General features: G+C 54.7%; 1 protein-coding gene across 1 annotated transcript in view; it reads right to left on the reverse strand.

The window, feature by feature from the left end:
* Positions 1-777: 777 nt before the first annotated feature.
* The window catches only part of LOC310921472 (tenascin-X-like), a gene marked incomplete at its 5' end in the record, with an annotated part of 33,279 nt that continues 16,178 nt past the window's right edge, over positions 778-17,878 (reverse strand). The window contains 19 exons of the mRNA XM_083881602.1: positions 778-979; positions 1,433-1,629; positions 1,893-2,054; positions 2,559-2,655; positions 2,924-3,075; positions 3,979-4,111; positions 4,372-4,496; positions 5,894-6,265; positions 7,471-7,842; positions 8,489-8,845; positions 8,980-9,372; positions 10,105-10,461; positions 11,981-12,322; positions 12,808-12,833; positions 13,073-13,484; positions 14,223-14,603; positions 15,380-15,724; positions 16,375-16,731; positions 17,154-17,498. Coding sequence (XP_083737728.1) covers positions 899-979; positions 1,433-1,629; positions 1,893-2,054; positions 2,559-2,655; positions 2,924-3,075; positions 3,979-4,111; positions 4,372-4,496; positions 5,894-6,265; positions 7,471-7,842; positions 8,489-8,845; positions 8,980-9,372; positions 10,105-10,461; positions 11,981-12,322; positions 12,808-12,833; positions 13,073-13,484; positions 14,223-14,603; positions 15,380-15,724; positions 16,375-16,731; positions 17,154-17,498 — 5,006 coding nt within the window. The 3' untranslated portion in view covers positions 778-898. The remainder of the gene's footprint in view (positions 980-1,432; positions 1,630-1,892; positions 2,055-2,558; positions 2,656-2,923; positions 3,076-3,978; positions 4,112-4,371; positions 4,497-5,893; positions 6,266-7,470; positions 7,843-8,488; positions 8,846-8,979; positions 9,373-10,104; positions 10,462-11,980; positions 12,323-12,807; positions 12,834-13,072; positions 13,485-14,222; positions 14,604-15,379; positions 15,725-16,374; positions 16,732-17,153; positions 17,499-17,878) is intronic.

Genomic DNA, 17,878 nt, shown 5'->3' on the forward strand with positions numbered 1-17,878 from the left:
GCTTGTGACCTGTGCCAGCACCTTTCCGTGCAGATCCCATCCCTACCTCTGGAGCAGTTCTGGTGGGACCCCAGGCCATGCACTTCAGTGAGATTTAGCTGCTCATGGAGCTCCAACTGCTGGAGCCTTTCCTGTTGCCACAAGAGATGAGGGCATGTCTATTGTGGGATAAAGGACCACCGGAATCCTGAGGTGCTGGAAGTGATCTATGACCGAGGGATAGGAAGTACTCAGAAAGTGGCTGTATAGGGACAGAACCCCCACCCTGGATCAGGGACTGGACCCCCACATCTAGATCAGGGATTGAATTCCCACTCCAGGTCAGGAGCTGAGTGACCTTGAGACGACCATGAGCAGGAAACGAGCGATAGTCATAGTGATACAGAGATGACCATGACACAACCATGAGATGCCTGTGACAGTGAGATGACCACAACATCACCATGACCCAAATCCATGTCTGAGTCTTGGAAGGACACTCAGTGTGTTCCAGGGAGTTTTTTTGCCTGACTCCGTGACCTTTGTTTTTGGCTTCACTGGATGATTCATCCCATCCCACCCCATCCCTGCCCACATGTTCACACTGCCCAGGCTGGGACATCTCAGCATCTCCACGGACCATGGGGGATCGGGTCCAGCACTTAAAAGTGACACTGAGACCAGAACCACAAGGACCATTTGGGGCTGCCCTGCCCCTCCTCCGCCTTCACCTCAGCCTGACTCCGTGCTCTCTCCCACCCCAGTTTCTGGTTCATCACAGGACAGGGTAGTCACCATCAGCTTTTATTACCCCCCAATAAAAGTTACACCTTTGAGCCTCCACAAGTCCTGTCTGAGACCCCCCAGCACCCAGGGGGATCCCCTAGCCCCAGCACTCAGGGGACCCTCCCCAGTCCCCTCAGCCACGCTGTGGCCGCAGCTTCATCTCAGTGAAGGGGATGGAGACGTTGAAGCCTTTCCAGGGGAACCAGTGGATGCCCTGTGAGGAAGGGGGTTCAGAACCCTTGTAGACTTTCAGAGACCCCATAAGTCCCCATAGACCTTCACAAACCTCTACAGACCCTATGCATCCCCATAGACCTTCATAGATTCCTGTGGGCAGTCATGGACACTCACGGATCTCTCATAAACCGACCCCCAGAGACCATATAGATCCCCACAGGCCCTATAGACCCACACAGACTCTGTTTTCCACAGAGCCCTATGAAACCGCAGAGACCCCCATAGAACCCCCGCAGACCCCCCACAGATTCTCTCATACCCCTAACCCCATAGTCCTATAGTCCACCCAAAGGCACCCTAGACCTCTCTATCCACTCCTATAGGCCGCCAAGCCTCCTACAGCCCCTTTGCCCCTAGATCCCTATATTCCCTCATAGTCCGTCCATGCCCCCACAACTCCCTACTCTGTGGCACCCCCTCGCCCTGGTACCTGGTGGTCTCGGGGAGTCCCGTAGCGCCCGTTCAGGTTGGCATAGTGGCAGTTGCGGTACCACCAGGCTCCCCCGTAGGCCACGGCGCAGGGAGGGGGCCGGGGGCGCCCCGAGGGGTCCCGGCGGTCCCGAGGGTCCCGGGAGTCCCGGTCCCGTGTCGAGAAGGGGCTGCCCGAGTGGTAGGAGAGGGCGTCCCCTGCAGGGGCCGGTGTCAGCGCCCTCAAGGACCCCCAAACCCATCAGGAACCACCAAAACCCACCGGAAACCCCCAGGGGCCCCAAAACGCACCAAGGATTCCCAAAACACCCTAGGGACCCCAAAACCCACCAGGTACCTCCAAATCCACCAGGGACTCCACAGACCCCTGCCAACCAGTGAGTCCCAAAACGCCCACGGATCCAAAATCCCGCCAGGACCCACAGAATGTCCCAGGGATCCCCGCGCCCCGCCCCGCGCACCAGCAGTGCCGCTGAACGCTCCCACTCTGAGCCGGTATCTCTCCTCGGCGCTGCCGACAGTGAAGTCGCGATATAGCGCGAAGGCGGAATCGCGAGCGGTCCGCAGGTCAATGCGCAGCTCCGTGGGGGTCGCTGTCGTCAGCTCGTGCAGCGCCTCGTTGCCTGCGCCCCAAAGTCGTCCGGCACTCCCAGAACTCCTGCGGTCCCCCCGAGTTCCCCCGTCCCCCCCCCCCCAGCTCCTGCATGTCCCTTGAAATACTGGGGACCCCCTCAAGCGCCTGGGGGCCCTTCAAGTGCCTCCTGGACCCCTCGAGCCCGCCTTGAACTCCTGGACGCTCCCCCGCAGATCTGGAGACCCTCCAAATCCTTCCCGGAGTCTTGGGGCCCCAAAATTAGACCTGAATGTCTGAGGACCCCCCGAGTCCTTCCAGACCCTTGGGCGAACCCTCCGGACTCCTTACTGCCCCCCTCGGACCCGTGGGGAGCCCCCAAGTTCTGGGGCCCCACCGAGTACCCGTTGCTGCCGCCCCAGGAGCTGGCTCTACTCAGAGTTCCCCCTGTCCCCCAAATCCCCGGAGGACCTGGGCCGTTGGCTCCACGTCCCCTCAAATTTTTATGGGTCTTCCAGCCCCGAAGTCCCCCCAGTTCCCCAGCCCCTCCCCTCACCGAGCCAGAATTCGCCGCTGACGTTGCCGAAGCCTCGGGCGTACGACTCCCACCCCCGCCAAAAGTCGGTGCCCCCGTCCTGGCGGCGCTGGAACACCTGGGGGAGGAAGAGTCAGGGGCACCCCAAAACCCCCCTGACCCCCCCATATCCCTATTTCCCCTCCCATAAACCCTATAGAAGGCCCCCAGCCCCTCCCAGTGCCCCCCAGTTCCCCTCCCAGTGCCCCCCCATCAACCTCTGCTTCTCCTGCAGGACCCTCTATTGCCCCGAAAGCCCCTCATTTGCCCCCCAAAACTCCATATAGCCTCCTACAACCCCATGTAGAAGCTCCCCCCACCACTGGTCCCAGTGCTCCCAGTCCCACCAGCCATCCGCCGCCGTCCGTCTCCATGTCACAGAAGACCCTGAGGGGCCGGGCCGGGTCCCCCCGGAGGAAGATGAGGGTCTCCCGCGAGGGGCCTGGCCCGTTCAGCTGCTCCTCGGTGCAGTCCCGGGGGTGCGGGTGCAGGAGGGGGGCTGGGGACACACGGGAGTCCCCTCAGACACCCCAGAGGCTACTGGGACTCAGGGATGGTGGTTCCCCCTCCCCGAAAGGACACAGAATGCTCAACTCAATAATAGCCCCACCCCTATCCAGGGACCCAGGGGGTCGGGTGTTCCCCATCCAATAACCACCTCTCGCCAGGACCCAGCCCGCACCCCCAGTATTCACCCCCCCCACACAAAGGACCCAACCCTCCCAAAAGGACACAGTCACCACCCAATGCCTCTCTTCGAAACTCAGGTGCCTTGGTGCCACCCCCAGGATCTCAGCCTCCCCCAGATAATACAGGAGTGCAGCTGTCCCCCCAAAGGACACAGTTCTCCCCCCAAAAGGACCCAGAGGTACAGGTGTCCTCCCCAATGGGTTTCCCCCTCTACAGTGACCCAGCTGTCCATTTCCCAGTCTCCCAAAATGACACTCCCTTCTCCAAGGACCCAGCACCCCCAAACGGACCCAGGTAACCGAGTGCCTCTCTCAAGGACCCACTCTTGCCCATGAACTCAATACCACCCCCCCCCGCCCCCGCAAAGGACCCAGATACCCAGGTGCCCCCTCACTCCAGGACACCAACATCCTAAAGACTCAGGTGTCTGGTTGTGTAGATCCCCCACAAATAACCTCCCTCCTCGAAAAGGACTCAAGCACTTGGGTGTCCCCCCACCATAACCCAACCCTTTCCTCAGGTGTCCCCCTCCCATTAACCCACCTACCCCCCCAAAAGCACCCAGGGGTTCCAGGTGCCCCCCCAAAATTCCAGCCCTTCCTCCAAGGGACATTGCTTCCTCCACCAATAAACCCACCACCTACAAAAGGACCTAGGGGTCCAGGTGCACACCCCAATGGTCCCTCCACAGCCCCTAGCTCCCCGCACTCACGAGTGTCAAAGATGGCCTCGAGGGGGGCAGTTTGGAGATCTCCCCCTCGGCCCCAGAGCCGCACCACATAGTGTTCTGCTGGCTCCAGCCCCCACAGTTGCTGCGACGTAGCCTCGGGAGGCAGCCACAGGATCTGGGGGCATGAAAGATATTGGCATATCCCAGGAAGATAGTGGAGTCCCCAGGGAGGTATTGACATGCCCAAAGGCATTATTGGGATCTCCCGGAGATGTATTGGGGTGCCATTACCAAAGGAGGGTAACCCTGAGTTGTTATTGGAGTCCCCAGAGGTGTTACTGGGATACCTGAAGGAGTATTTGGGTTCCCAGGGGGATACTGGGGGGACACCCTCGGTGTTCCTGGGGGTTTTAGGCTCCTTTGGGAGGCTGTTACCTGCTGGGGTTCCCCAGGGAGCCCATACTCCAACTCATAGCCATCAGGGGGGCGGTGCAGGGCATCCCAGTGCAGCCAGGCACTGCGGGGCCACACGGAGCCCACCCAGAGGGTCCCTGGGGTGCCTGGGGAAGGACACAATGCTGACACCTCAAATGGCCCAGCTGACATCCTGAAGTCCTCCACTGATACCCCAGAAAAACACTGTTGCCACCCAACCCCCCCTGCTGACACCCTAAACCCTCCCACGGATCCTCTGGCCCTTCCCACAAACTGCACCCAATGGAGATGCCCCAGTTCCCCTTCATTTTCTCCAAACTCCTAAGACACAGTCGCCCTCAGTCCCCAGTTTCCCCCAATGCCTGCCAGTCTTGTTTCCTCTGGTACCTCCCAGTCTCTAGATCCCTCCAGTTTTCTCTAGTGCCCTGAGTTCTTCCCAGTGCCCAGTTCCTCCAGTCCTTGCCAGTCCTCAGCTCCACCCTAGTCCCCAGTCCTGCCCTGGATCCAGTTCCCCCCCATTCTCCAATTTTGCCGTCACCCCCATTCCCAGTTCCCCTCAATCTCTCTCAGACCTGTTTGCCCCAGTCCCTTCAGTCACCAGTTCCCTCCAGTTCCTCCCAGACCCAGTTCCCCCAGTGCCTCACAATCCTCTCCCAGCTGCCCCCAGACCTCTGAGTCCCCAGTTGCCCCCAGTTCCCCCCAGTCTCCTGTTTCCCTCAGTTCCCCACACTCCCCACTTGTCCCAAGTTGTCCCCAGTTCCTTCCAGTTCTCCTGCCAGTTGTTCCCAGTGCTACATTGCCCCTAATCTCCAGTTCCCCATAGTCCTCTGGCTACCCCCAGCTCCCAGTTTCTCCCACTTCTCCCAAGTATCCTCAGCTCCAGTTGCCCCCAATCCCCCTCTAGTCCCAGTTCCCCACTGTTCTCCCTGATCCCCACTGAGCTGTCCCAATCCACCCCAACTCTCAAACTGCTCCCAGTCACCCCAATAACTAATCTCCCATTTTCCTCCAGTTCCCCCTAGTCCCCAGTCCCTCCCAGTTCACACATTCCTACAGCTACCCAGTACCCACCAAATTCTCCCCAGTGCCCAGTTTCTCCCAGTCTTTTCCAGTCCTCAACACCCTAGCCCCAGTTTGCCCCAGTTCCTCCCATTCCCCAGCTCCACCACAGTTTCACCCAGGCCCCAGATCACCCCAGGTCCCAATTCAAGCCAGTTCTCCTAGCTACTCTCAGTTCCTCTCAGTCTCTAGCTGATCAGAGTCCCTCCAGGTGTTGCACTCCCCCTTATCTCCAGTCACCTCCAATCCCTGGTTGCCTCCAGCTCCCACTTTCCCCTAAATTCCCCAGTCCTTAGTGCCCCCTGGTCTCCCAAGCTCCCTAGTCCCCCTCATTTCTCTGGCTCCCCGAGTACAGCCTAGTTCCCCAGTTCCTCACAGCTCCCCCTGGGCCCCAGTCTCAGCCCTGTCCCCACTCCAGCTCTGCTCCCTGAGGGACTCTAGGGGAATCCCTGCAGCCCCTCACCAGTGATGGCCTCAGTGGAGGCATGGTCAGTCCTTTTCCCACTCCGCAGCCCGTAGAGATGGAAGTGATACCGCTGGGACGGGGACAGGCCTGGCACTGTCACCGAGCGGGACCCACCATCGATGGGCAGGGCCTGGGGCTGGCCCTGGGCATCCCGGTACTGCAGAATGAAGGAGTCAAAGGAGCCCTCTGGGACACTCCACTGGAGCTGCACAGAGTTGGGTGTTACACTGGAGACCCTCAGCTCTCTCAGCACTGCCTGTGCCAGGGGGGCCTCAGATGAGGTGGTCTCATTTGGGGGATCTTTTCCTTTGGGTTCTTCAGGTTGGGGCTCCTCAGAAGGCAGGGGCAGCTCCTCTGTCTTGGCTGTGGCTGCAATGGAGATGAGATGATGATTGTATGTGAGAATCCATGTGTCTATCTGAATGTACATCCATCCAATCATGTTTCTTTCCATGCACCTTTTACATCAACTGGTTCTTTAACCTCTTCCTTCATTAGATCATCCAGTTACCCAACTACTGATCTGATACATCAAACCTCCAACAAATTTCCCAACACTCATCATGCATCATCCATCTTTATCTATCCATTATCCATCATCAGTATAACATCCATCCACCACCCATCTTTTTAACTTCAGTCAGTCCTTGACGCCATTCCTCCATTTATCTGCCTCCCCCCTCCACTTACCCTCTTCTTTGCCCAGGGCACAAACCAGCCATGGGCTCAGCCATCCTCCATCCATCCATCCATCCATCCATCCATCCATCCATCCATCCATCCATCCATTCCATCCATCCATCCATATTTCTCTCCATGCAACTTTTTCTTCAACTGGTTCTTTAACCTCTCCCTCTATTGAATCATCCAACAATCCAACCACTAACTTGATCCACAAAACCACCAACTGTCCCAACACACATCTTGCGTCATCCATCTTCATCCATCATCCATCTTCATCCATTCATCATCTACCCATTATCCATCATCCATTCATCACTGATCTATCATCTACCTATTATCATACATCCATCATCCATCCTTCTTCCTTTGACTGAAGTCATTGAAACTAAACCTCCATCTATTCCCCCCACTCACCCACCCTCACATCCCTACACTCAGCTCCCTCACTCAAGGAAAAAAAGAGCCACGGGCTCAGCCGCAAGTGTACCTGTACATCCACATGCGCATCCACCATCCATCCATTCATCCATCCATGATACCCAGGAGCCCCTCATCCATCAATTCACCACCCATCACCATCCATGCATTAACCCTCCCTCCCACTCCAGAGCCTGCATCCATTCTCTGTCCACATGTTCGTCCGTCCGTCCGTCCGTCCATCCATCCATCCATCCATCCATCCATCCATCCATCCTCCACTGATCAAGCAACAATTTTGAAGCCCTCCATCCATCATCCATCCACTCACTCATGTAACTCTTGTTCACCCACATATTCCTCCTGAACCCTTCATTCACCCACATGTTCCTCCATTACTTGATCCCTCTACCCATCATCCTTCATCCCTTCATTCATTCACCCATCCTCACCCCTCTGACCTTCCCCCACACCTGTGACAATGTCAGTGGAGACACGGTCAATCCTTTTGCCTCCACGCAGCCCATAGAGGTGGAAGCGGTACTTGTGGGATGGAGACAGGCCTGGCACCATGACTGAGCGAGACCTGCCATTGATGGGCAGGGCCTGGGGCTGGCCCTGGGCATCCCGGTACTGCAGCATGAAGGAGTCAAAGGAGCCCATGGGGATACTCCACTGGAGCTGCACAGAGCTGTGAGTGACACTGGAGACCTTCAGCTCCCCCAACACTGCCCGTGCCAAGGGGGCATCAGTTGAGGAGGACTCAACTGAGGGATCTTTAGATTGAGTGTCCTCAGGCTGGAGCTCCTCTGAAGGCATGGGTGGCTCGTCCAAGTTGGCTGCAGCTACATTGAAGAAGAGATGGTGATGGGTATCCTCGTGTCCATCCAAATGTCCATTCATCATCCACAAAATGAGCCATCATTCACCATCCATCCATCCATCTCACCCATCATCCAACGCAATGCCATAACCAATCCCACAATCATCTCTCTTAACTCTTTCTCTCCACATCCACTCAAGCCTTCACCTCTTCCCCACCCCATTTCTCATGGACAATCTTCCATCCTTCAGGACATCCAGCCACCCACTAGGAATGCACCATCCATCTCTACTTCCCAATTCCATCCAACCACTCATCTATCTCTTCACCTTCTTCCATCAATGTGGTAACAAATCCACTCACAATCCAGACCAGAATCCATTCAACCATTCAGTTCTTCAACCATCACAGATGGATCACAATCATGATGGAGGATGATAATAATGATGGTGATGATGATGGATGACAGAAAAAGAGGATGATGACAATGATGGTGGATGATGACAATGATGGTGGATGATGTCAGGTGCTGGTAAGGAAGTCGGTAGAAGAGCTGATGGTTGATTGGATGGCACTGGGGTCTGTGGGTAATAGATGGCAGGTAGAGATGAGATGCCCATGTTCCCTTCATCTATTCATACCATGATCCATCTGACCATCCCACTCACCTGTTACAGCTTCAGTAGAGGTATGGTAGACCCTCTTCCTGCCCTGCAGCCCATAGAGGTGGAAGCGGTACCGGCGGGATGGGGACAGCCCCAGCACTGCCACGGAGCGAGACCTGCCTTCTATGGGCAAAGCCTGAGGCTGGCCCTGGGCATCCCGGTACTGCAGCATGAAGGAATCAAAGGGGGCACCAGGAACACTCCACTGCAGCTCCATAGAGCTGGGGGTGACACTGGAGACTCTCAGATCCTTCAGCACTGCCTGCGCTGGGGTGGTTGCAGATGGGGGGGGCTCAGTATGTGGTTTCTCATCTTGGGGGTCCTCTGAGGGCAGGGGCAGTTCCTCTGGCACAGCTGCAACTGCAGTGGAGAGGGGATGATGAAGGGCATGAGCATCCAAAGATCCATCCATCCATCCATCCATCCATCCATCCATCCATCCATCCATCCATCTTTCATCTACTCATCCATCCATCCACCCTCCATCCTCTGACCTTCCCTGTCAGCTGTGACAATGTCAGAGGAGACGTGATCAGTCTTCTTCCCACCCTGCAGCCCATAGAGGTGGAAGTGGTACTGGTGGGATGGGGACAGCCCTGGAACCATCACCGAGTGGGACCCGCCATCAACAGCCAGGGCCTGGGGCTGGCCTTGGGCATCCAGGAATTGCAGTGTGAAGGAGTCAAAGCGGCCCTCCGGAACACTCCACTGCAGCCCCACAGAGTTGGGTGTGACACTGGAGACCTTCAGCTCTCCCAACACTGCCCGTGCTGAGGGGGCCTCAGATGGAGGGGCCTCAGCTTGGGGATGTGCAGTTTGGTGATCCTCAGCTGTGGGGGCCTCAGTTGGAGTGTCCATTGAGGGTGAGAGCAGATCCTCTGGGTCAGCTGCAGCAACAACAGAGATGGGACAATGATGGGTGTGGGCATCTGTCCATCCATATGTCCATCCATCATCCACCCAACCATCCATTATCCATCATGCACCATTTCCTCCCAGTCCCTTCTCACTATTCCCTCCTCACCCGTCACTGAGCACGCATTGACCCCGGCCATACCCAATCAACCATGGCCCCTCCATGGACTTACTGACCAGCATCTGCCATCACCCACAATCTTCATCATAATCAACATCAGCCATCATCTTGATCCATCCAATATTCACCATCCATCCATCCATCCATCCATCCATCCATCCATCCATCCATCCATCCTTTCATCACTCCACCCTTCCATGGTCCCAACCATCTCTCCATCTCCAAGCTGTCTCCAGTTTCCCTTCCCAATTCCACCCATTGCTCCTTCCCATCCACATCACCATCCAGCTGGGCAGTCACAAGTCCCAGAAAACATCAGCTCAGCCATTGATACTTCCCGCCTGCTCCTGACAAAAAAACTCCACCATCCATCATCACCCATTGTAACCCAGCCCTCCATCCACCCTTTCACTATCAATTTCTGCAGGCATCCAATGACATTCAGGTCCATCCTTCTACTCATGACTCCATACAACCCTCCAGGCATCCATCCATAAACCACCATTTTCTCCATCTTTCCAGCAATCTCTCCATCCCTACTTCCATCTCCCCAACCCTTCCACCCTCTGACCTTCCTCCCAACCTGTGACAACATCGGTGGAGACGCGGTCAGTCCTCTTCCTACCCCGCAGCCCATAGAGGTGGAAGCGGTACCGGCGGGACGGGGACAGGCCTGGCACTGTCACCGAGCGGGACCCACCATCGATGGGCAGGGCCTGGGGCTGGCCCTGGGCATCCCGGTACTGCAGAATGAAGGAGTCAAAGGAGCCCTCTGGGACACTCCACTGGAGCTGCACAGAGTTGGGTGTGATACTGGAGACCCTCAACTTCCCCAGCACTGCCTGTCCCTTGTCGGCATCAGTTTGGGGCTGCTCAGGTTTGTGGTCTTCAGGTTGGGGGTCCTCTGAGGGTAGGGGCAGCTGCTCTGGCATTGCTGCATCTGTTATAGAGAGGGAATGATGTTTGGTGTGAGAATCCACATGTTCATTGAGCCATCCATCATACCATCCATCCATCACATCATCCATCCCCACTTTAATCTTCTGGACCATTCATTCCTGTATCCATCATCCACCATCCCTCAATCCAACCATGTGGCTTTCAATGTGGCTTTTCCTACAACTAATTCTTTAGCTTCTCCCTCCATTGGATCATTCAATAATCGAACTGTTGATTGGATCTGTCAAACCACCTGCCTCAACACCCATCATCATCATTCACCCATCCATTCTTTACCCATCCTTTACCCATCCTTTTTCCTTCAGTCAGTCCTTAAATCTTTTCCTCCATCCCTCTTAACTGCCTCACCTCCCAACCCCCACCACAACACCTCTACCCTTACCAGGGCACCAACCAGCCACAGGCTCAACCACACAAGCTTCCATCTGGCCACCTGTGTATTCATCATTGATCCATCTAAACAACCCAGGAGCCTCCCATCCACTTATCCATCACCCTTTAATCCTCATCCTCAACACCCATTTGCCATCACTCCAACTCTGAGCTGTTTCCAATTCCCCAACTCTGGAGTGTAGGATGGGGGGGACTGTAGTGGGGAGGAGAGATGGATGATGGATGTTAGGTGTATGATGGATGTTAGATGGATGATGGAGGGATGATGGATGGTAATGATGGAGGATGACAGAGTCACTATGTCCTTAGAAGGGTCAAGGGTTGATTTGATGGGGCCAGTGTCAGTGTTTACTCAATGGCAGATGGAAATAGGACGGTGGAAAGGCGCAATTGGTGCAACCATGAAGGAAAATGTGGGGAAGTATGGATGGAGCTGGAATGGAGGGAGGATCAAAGTGGGATGGAGATAGGGTGTGTGGATGGAGGGAATGAGTAGGACAGGGATGGGGGAAGGGAAGGGAAGGGAAGGGAAGGGAAGGGAAGGGAAGGGAAGGGAAGGGAAGGGAAGGGAAGGGAAGGGAAGGGAAGGGAAGGGAAGGGAAGGGAAGGGAAGGGAAGGGAAGGGAAGGGAAGGGAAGGGAAGGGAAGGGAAGGGAAGGAGACACGAGTGCGCAAATATGTACTAAAAGGAGATGGTTGCTTTGGGTGATGGTTGAACACTTGAAAGGGTGATGAACGGATGGACAGAGGAATGTTTGGGGAGAAAAAATAAATGGATGGGTGGATGGATAGATGGATGGGTGGATGGATGGATGGATCCCAGTAGTCCCAGCAGAATCTGTTCAATCATTGATCCTTCCATCAACCCTATTGACCAACAACCCACCATCATATATCATCCATCATCCTTTAGCCATCATTAACAATCACCCCTCATACATCATCCATGTATGGGTCCACACATCGCTCTACTCTCCACCCCTCTGGCCTCACATTCCCATCCCCATCTCAAGTCCCAGAAGCAGTTGTCAGACCCCCCCAAGCTTGAAGGACCACCTGAGGGCTTTGATGCACCACAGGTGCGGATGGGGCCTCAGCCCCCTCACCTGTGATGACATCAGTGGACACATGGTCAATCCTTTTCCCACCTTGCAAGCCGTAGAGGTGGAAGCGGTACTGGTGGGATGGGGACAGGCCTGGCACCGTCACTGAGCGGGACCCACCATCGATGGGCAGGGCCTGGGGCTGGCCCTGGGCATCCCAGTACTGCAGCATGAAGGACTCAAAGCGGCCCTCTGGGATGCTCCACTGCAGCTGCACAGAGTTGGGTGTGACACTGGAGACCTTCAGCTGCCCCAGCACTGCCTGTGCTGGCAGAGCATCAGATGAGATGTCCTCAGTTTTGGGCTCCTCTGAGGGCAGGGACATCTCCTCTTGTTTGGCTGCAGCTGTGATGGAGAAAGGATAGTGATGGGCCTGGACATCTGCTTGTTCATCAACAAGTCCATCTATCATCCACCCAACTCCCCATCCATCCATCCATCCATCCATCCATCCATCCATCCATCCATCCATCCTCCATCTCCATCCATCCCCCATCTCCATCCATCCCTTTAATCATATGTCTTTCCATGAAACTTTTGTTTCAACTGCATCTTTAACTTCTCTCTCCATTGGGTCATCCAACCATCAAATGACTGATCTGGTCCTCAAAACCACTAATATACCTCCCCAACCCCCATCATCCATCCATCCTCCATCCACTGTTCATCCACTGCCATTTCATTGTCAGTCCATTATCCATTGTTCATCCGTCTTCCATCACCCATCATCATCATCCATCCATCATCACAATCATCATCATCAACATAATCATCCATCCATCCATCCATCCATCCATCCATCCATCCATCCATCCCTCTACCTTGCTAACAGTCCCACACATCCTCTACTACCCAGCTGGGAAACTGGGGAGAGTTGGAGTCACCTGGGAATGGAGGGAGCAGGGATGGGTAATGGATAGATGATGGATCTATCCAATTAAATGATGATGATGATGGATGATGGTGGGTGTTGGCTAGTAGGCCATGGAAGGGTCAATGGTTGATGGGATGGTGTTGGTAACAGTGAGTACTGAATGGCAGATAGAGATGGGATTGGGATGGGATCTTTTGATTGCTCCATGTCTCCATCCCTACCTCTCAAATCTGTTCACTTTCTGACCATCTCCCTTACCTGTGACAATGTCAGTGGAGACATGGTCAGTCCTCTTCCCACCCTGCAGCCCATAGAGGTGGAAACGGTACCGGCGGGATGGGGACAGGCCCAGCACTGTCACCAAGTGGGATCTGCCATCAATGGGCAGGGCCTGGGGCTGGCCCTGGGCATCCCGATACTGCAGCATGAAGGAGTCAAAGGAGCCCTTGGGGACGCTCCACTGGAGCTGCACGGAGTCGTGGGTGACACTGGAGACCCCCAACTCTCCCAGCACTGCCTGCACCGGGGAGACCTCAGTTTGGGGGTGCTCGGATTGTTTGTCCTCAGTTGGCAGGGCTTCAGTTTGGGGCTTCTCTGAGGGTGAGGGTGGCTGCTCTGGCTTGTCTGTGGCTGCTACGCAGAGGGTACAGTGATGGGTGTGGCTGTCCATATGTTCATCCATATGTCCATCCATCATCTACCCAACCATGCCCCCACCCATTGTCCAACACTGCCAACCATCATCATCCATCCAACCCACCACTCATCCAACACTCAACCCAACACCCCACCCAATACCACATTAATCTGTTTCTTTCCCTCCGCATTCCCCCATTGCCTCCACCGTTCCCAGCCGCCATTTCCCATGGACAATCTTCTGTCCATCAAGACACGCATCTGGACAGCAGGAACCCTCCATCCATCCATCCATCCATCCATCCATCCATCCATCCATCCATCCCACCTTCATAACCACCCATCCACCTACTTGCCTCAGTTTGGACAGGAACCTGCCCAACAATGGTTTTACAGACCAGAATCTGTAGAACCATTCAGTTGTTCATCCTTCATGGATAGAAAATCATGATGATGATGATGATAGAGGGTGGTAATGGATATTACTGATGGCCATGGATTGTTGATGGTTGTTGATGATGATGGATGATGATGATGGTTGATAGTGAGTGTTCTTCAGTAGGGCAGTGGAAGGGTTGCTGGCTGACAGGATGATGCCAGACTAGAAAAGTGGTTGACGTGGGGTGAGGATGGGATGGGAATGGAAACCCTTGTTTCCACCATGCCTTGATGCCTCTACCACTCCATCCTTCCATCTATCTCTCATCCCTTCTTTCCTCTGACTTTCCCACTCACCAGTGATGATGTCAATGGAAACATGGTCAATCCTTTCCCCCCTGTGAACCCCATAGAGGTGGAAGTGGTACTGGTGGGATGGGGACAGCCCTGGAACCATCACCGAGTGGGACCCGCCATCAACAGCCAGGGCCTGGGGCTGGCCTTGGGCATCCAGGAATTGCAGTGTGAAGGAGTCAAAGCGGCCCTCCGGAACACTCCACTGCAGCCCCACAGAGTTGGGTGTGACACTGGAGACCTTCAGCTCTCCCAACACTGCCCGTGCTGAGGGGGCCTCAGATGGAGGGGCCTCAGCTTGGGGATGTGCAGTTTGGTGATCCTCAGCTGTGGGGGCCTCAGTTGGAGTGTCCATTGAGGGTGAGAGCAGATCCTCTGGGTCAGCTGCAGCAACAACAGAGATGGGACAATGATGGGTGTGGGCATCTGTCCATCCATATGTCCATCCATCATCCACCCAACCATCCATTATCCATCATGCACCATTTCCTCCCAGTCCCTTCTCACTATTCCCTCCTCACCCGTCACTGAGCACGCATTGACCCCAGCCATATCCAATCAACCATGGCCCCTCCATGGACTTACTGACCAGCATCTGCCATCACCCACAATCTTCATCATAATCAACATCAGCCATCATCTTGATCCATCCAATATTCACCATCCATCCATCCATCCATCCATCCATCCATCCATCCATCCATCCATCCATCCATCCATCTATCCAAACATCCATCCATCCAAACATCCATCCCTTCATCACTCCAGCCTTCCATGGTCCCAACCATCTCTCCATCTCCAAGCTGTCTCCAGTTTCCCTTCCCAATTCCACCCATCACTCCTTCCCATCCACATCACCATCCAGCTGGGCAGTCACAAGTCCCAGAAAACATCAGCTCAGCCATTGATACTTCCCGCCTGCTCCTGACAAAAAAACTCCACCATCCATCATCACCCCTTGTAACCCAGCCCTCCATCCACCCTTTCACTATCAATTTCTGCAGGCATCCAATGACATTCAGGTCCATCCTTCTACTCATGACTCCATACAACCCTCCAGGCATCCATCCATAAACCACCATTTTCTCCATCTTTCCAGCAATCTCTCCATCCCTACTTCCATCTCCCCAACCCTTCCACCCTCTGACCTTCCTCCCAACCTGTGACAACATCGGTGGAGACGCGGTCAGTCCTCTTCCTACCCCGCAGCCCATAGAGGTGGAAGCGGTACCGGCGGGACGGGGACAGGCCTGGCACTGTCACCGAGCGGGACCCACCATCGATGGGCAGGGCCTGGGGCTGGCCCTGGGCATCCCGGTACTGCAGAATGAAGGAGTCAAAGGAGCCCTCTGGGACACTCCACTGGAGCTGCACAGAGTTGGGTGTGACACTGGAGACCTTAAGCTCCTCCAGCACTACACGCATTGGGAATGCTTCAGATGCAGGGGACTCTGTTTTGAGTGTCACATGTCGAAGATCCTCTGAGGGTGATGGTTCTACACTGGCTGCATTGGAGAGGACATGATAATTGGCATAGGAATCCATGTGGCCATCCAAATGTCCGTCCATGCATCACACCATGCATCACACCATGCATCACACCATCACACCATCACACCATCACACCATCACACCATCACACCATCACACCATCACACCATCCATCCATCCATCCATCCATCCATCCATCCATCCATCCATCCATCCATCCATCCCATCACACACCCAACATCCAACACAATCCCCGAGAAAGTTTCACCATCTCTCCATCTCTTTCTTACCACCTCTCTCCATTCCTTCAACCCTCCCATTTCCCATGGACAATCTTCCATTCATCCATCATTGAATCCATCTTTGATGGAGAGGATGAGGGAAACACTCAATGAGAATTGAATGCATGCTAATTGATGGATTAAGGTTGATGGTGATACATGGTGGATAAAGATGATGGATGACAATGGATAATTGAGGGATGCTGCTGCTGATGGTGGATGATGGCTGATGGACAGTGCTAGTCAATAGGTTGGTGGAAGAGTTGATGGGTGATCAGATGGTGCTGAGTCAATGGCTGATCGCTGGGAGGTATGTGATGGACATGGCATCCCTTGATGCCTCCATTTCTTGATCCTTCCATCCCTTTGACCTTCTGCCTCACCTGTGACAGTGTCGATGGAGACACGGTCAATCCTTTTGCCTCCACGCAGCCCATAGAGGTGGAAGCGGTACTTGTGGGATGGGGACAGCCCTGGCACTGTCACCGAGCGAGACCCGCCATCGATGGGCAGGGCCTGGGGCTGGCCCTGGGCATCCCGGTACTGCAGCATGAAGGAGTCAAAGGAGCCCTTGGGGACGCTCCACTGGAGCTGTGCAGAGCTGGGGGTGATGCTAGAGACCCTCAGCTCCTCCAGCACTGCTGTTGCTGGAGCAGCCTCAGATGTGGGGGCCTCCGTTTGCAGTTTCTCATGCTGTGGTTCCTCTGTGGGCAGGGGCATTTCTTCTGGCTCTTCTGATGCTGCCATGGAGACAGCATGGTGATGGGTGTGTCCATCCAAACATCGATCCACTACCAACCAATGCATCCAGCCATCCATCCATCCACACTTCCATATTCTGCACCATTCATTCTGGCACCCATCGTCCATCCATTCATTCATCCATGCATCATCCATCCATGCTTACAACTCCTAAGCAATTGAATTTGACAAACAAGATCTATCCATCCATCCATTCATCCACTCATTTATACATCAAGTCATCCATTCATACATACATCCAATCACCCATCCTACGATTCCCCCATTCCTCCAATCCAAAACTCCATCCCTTGGTGCAATCACCCTTTACTTCATCCCTGGATCCCTCCACCTCTCCATATATCCATTTTGTCCATCCATACATCCACCAACTCTTGCTCCCCCTGACCATCTGCCTTACCTGTAACAGCCTCGGTGGAGACATGGTTAATCTTCTTCCTGCCCCACAATCCATAGAGGTGGAAGCGGTACCGACGGGACGGGGACAGCCCCGGCACTGTCACCGAGCGGGACCTGCCATCAATGGGCAGGGCCTGAGGCTGGCCCTGGGCATCCCGGTACTGCAGCATGAAGGAGTCAAAAGAGCCCTCAGGGACTCTCCACTGGAGCTCCACAGAGTTTGGTGTGACACTGGAGACCTTCAGCTCCTCCAGCACTGCTTGCATTGGGAGTGCCTGAGATGAAGGGGACTCGAGTTTGGACTTCTCCTGTTGCGGCTCCTCTGAGGGCAATGGTTCTTCACTGGCTGCATTGGAGAGGAGATGGTAATGGGCATAGGCAGCCATATGTCCTTCCTAATGTCCATCCCACCAAACACTGACTAATTCATCCATCCATCCATCCATCCATCCATCCATCCATCCATCCATCCATCCATCCATCCATCCCCCTACGCTTTTACCTTTTGGACCATTCATTCTGGCACCCATCATATACCCTTCCACCAAACAACAAGTCATACCATGCACAATTTCCTTCACCTTCTTTAATTTCACCCTCCATTAGACCACCCAACCACTCATTTGATATGGCAAATTACCAGATGAAACTGCCCCAAAACTCATCATGCATCAATCCATCCACCAATTCATCCATTCCTGCATCCCTGTATCCATGCATCCATCC

Source organism: Zosterops lateralis (genome assembly GCF_965231275.1).
Source record: "Zosterops lateralis genome assembly, chromosome: 34".
Lineage (NCBI taxonomy): Eukaryota > Metazoa > Chordata > Aves > Passeriformes > Zosteropidae > Zosterops > Zosterops lateralis.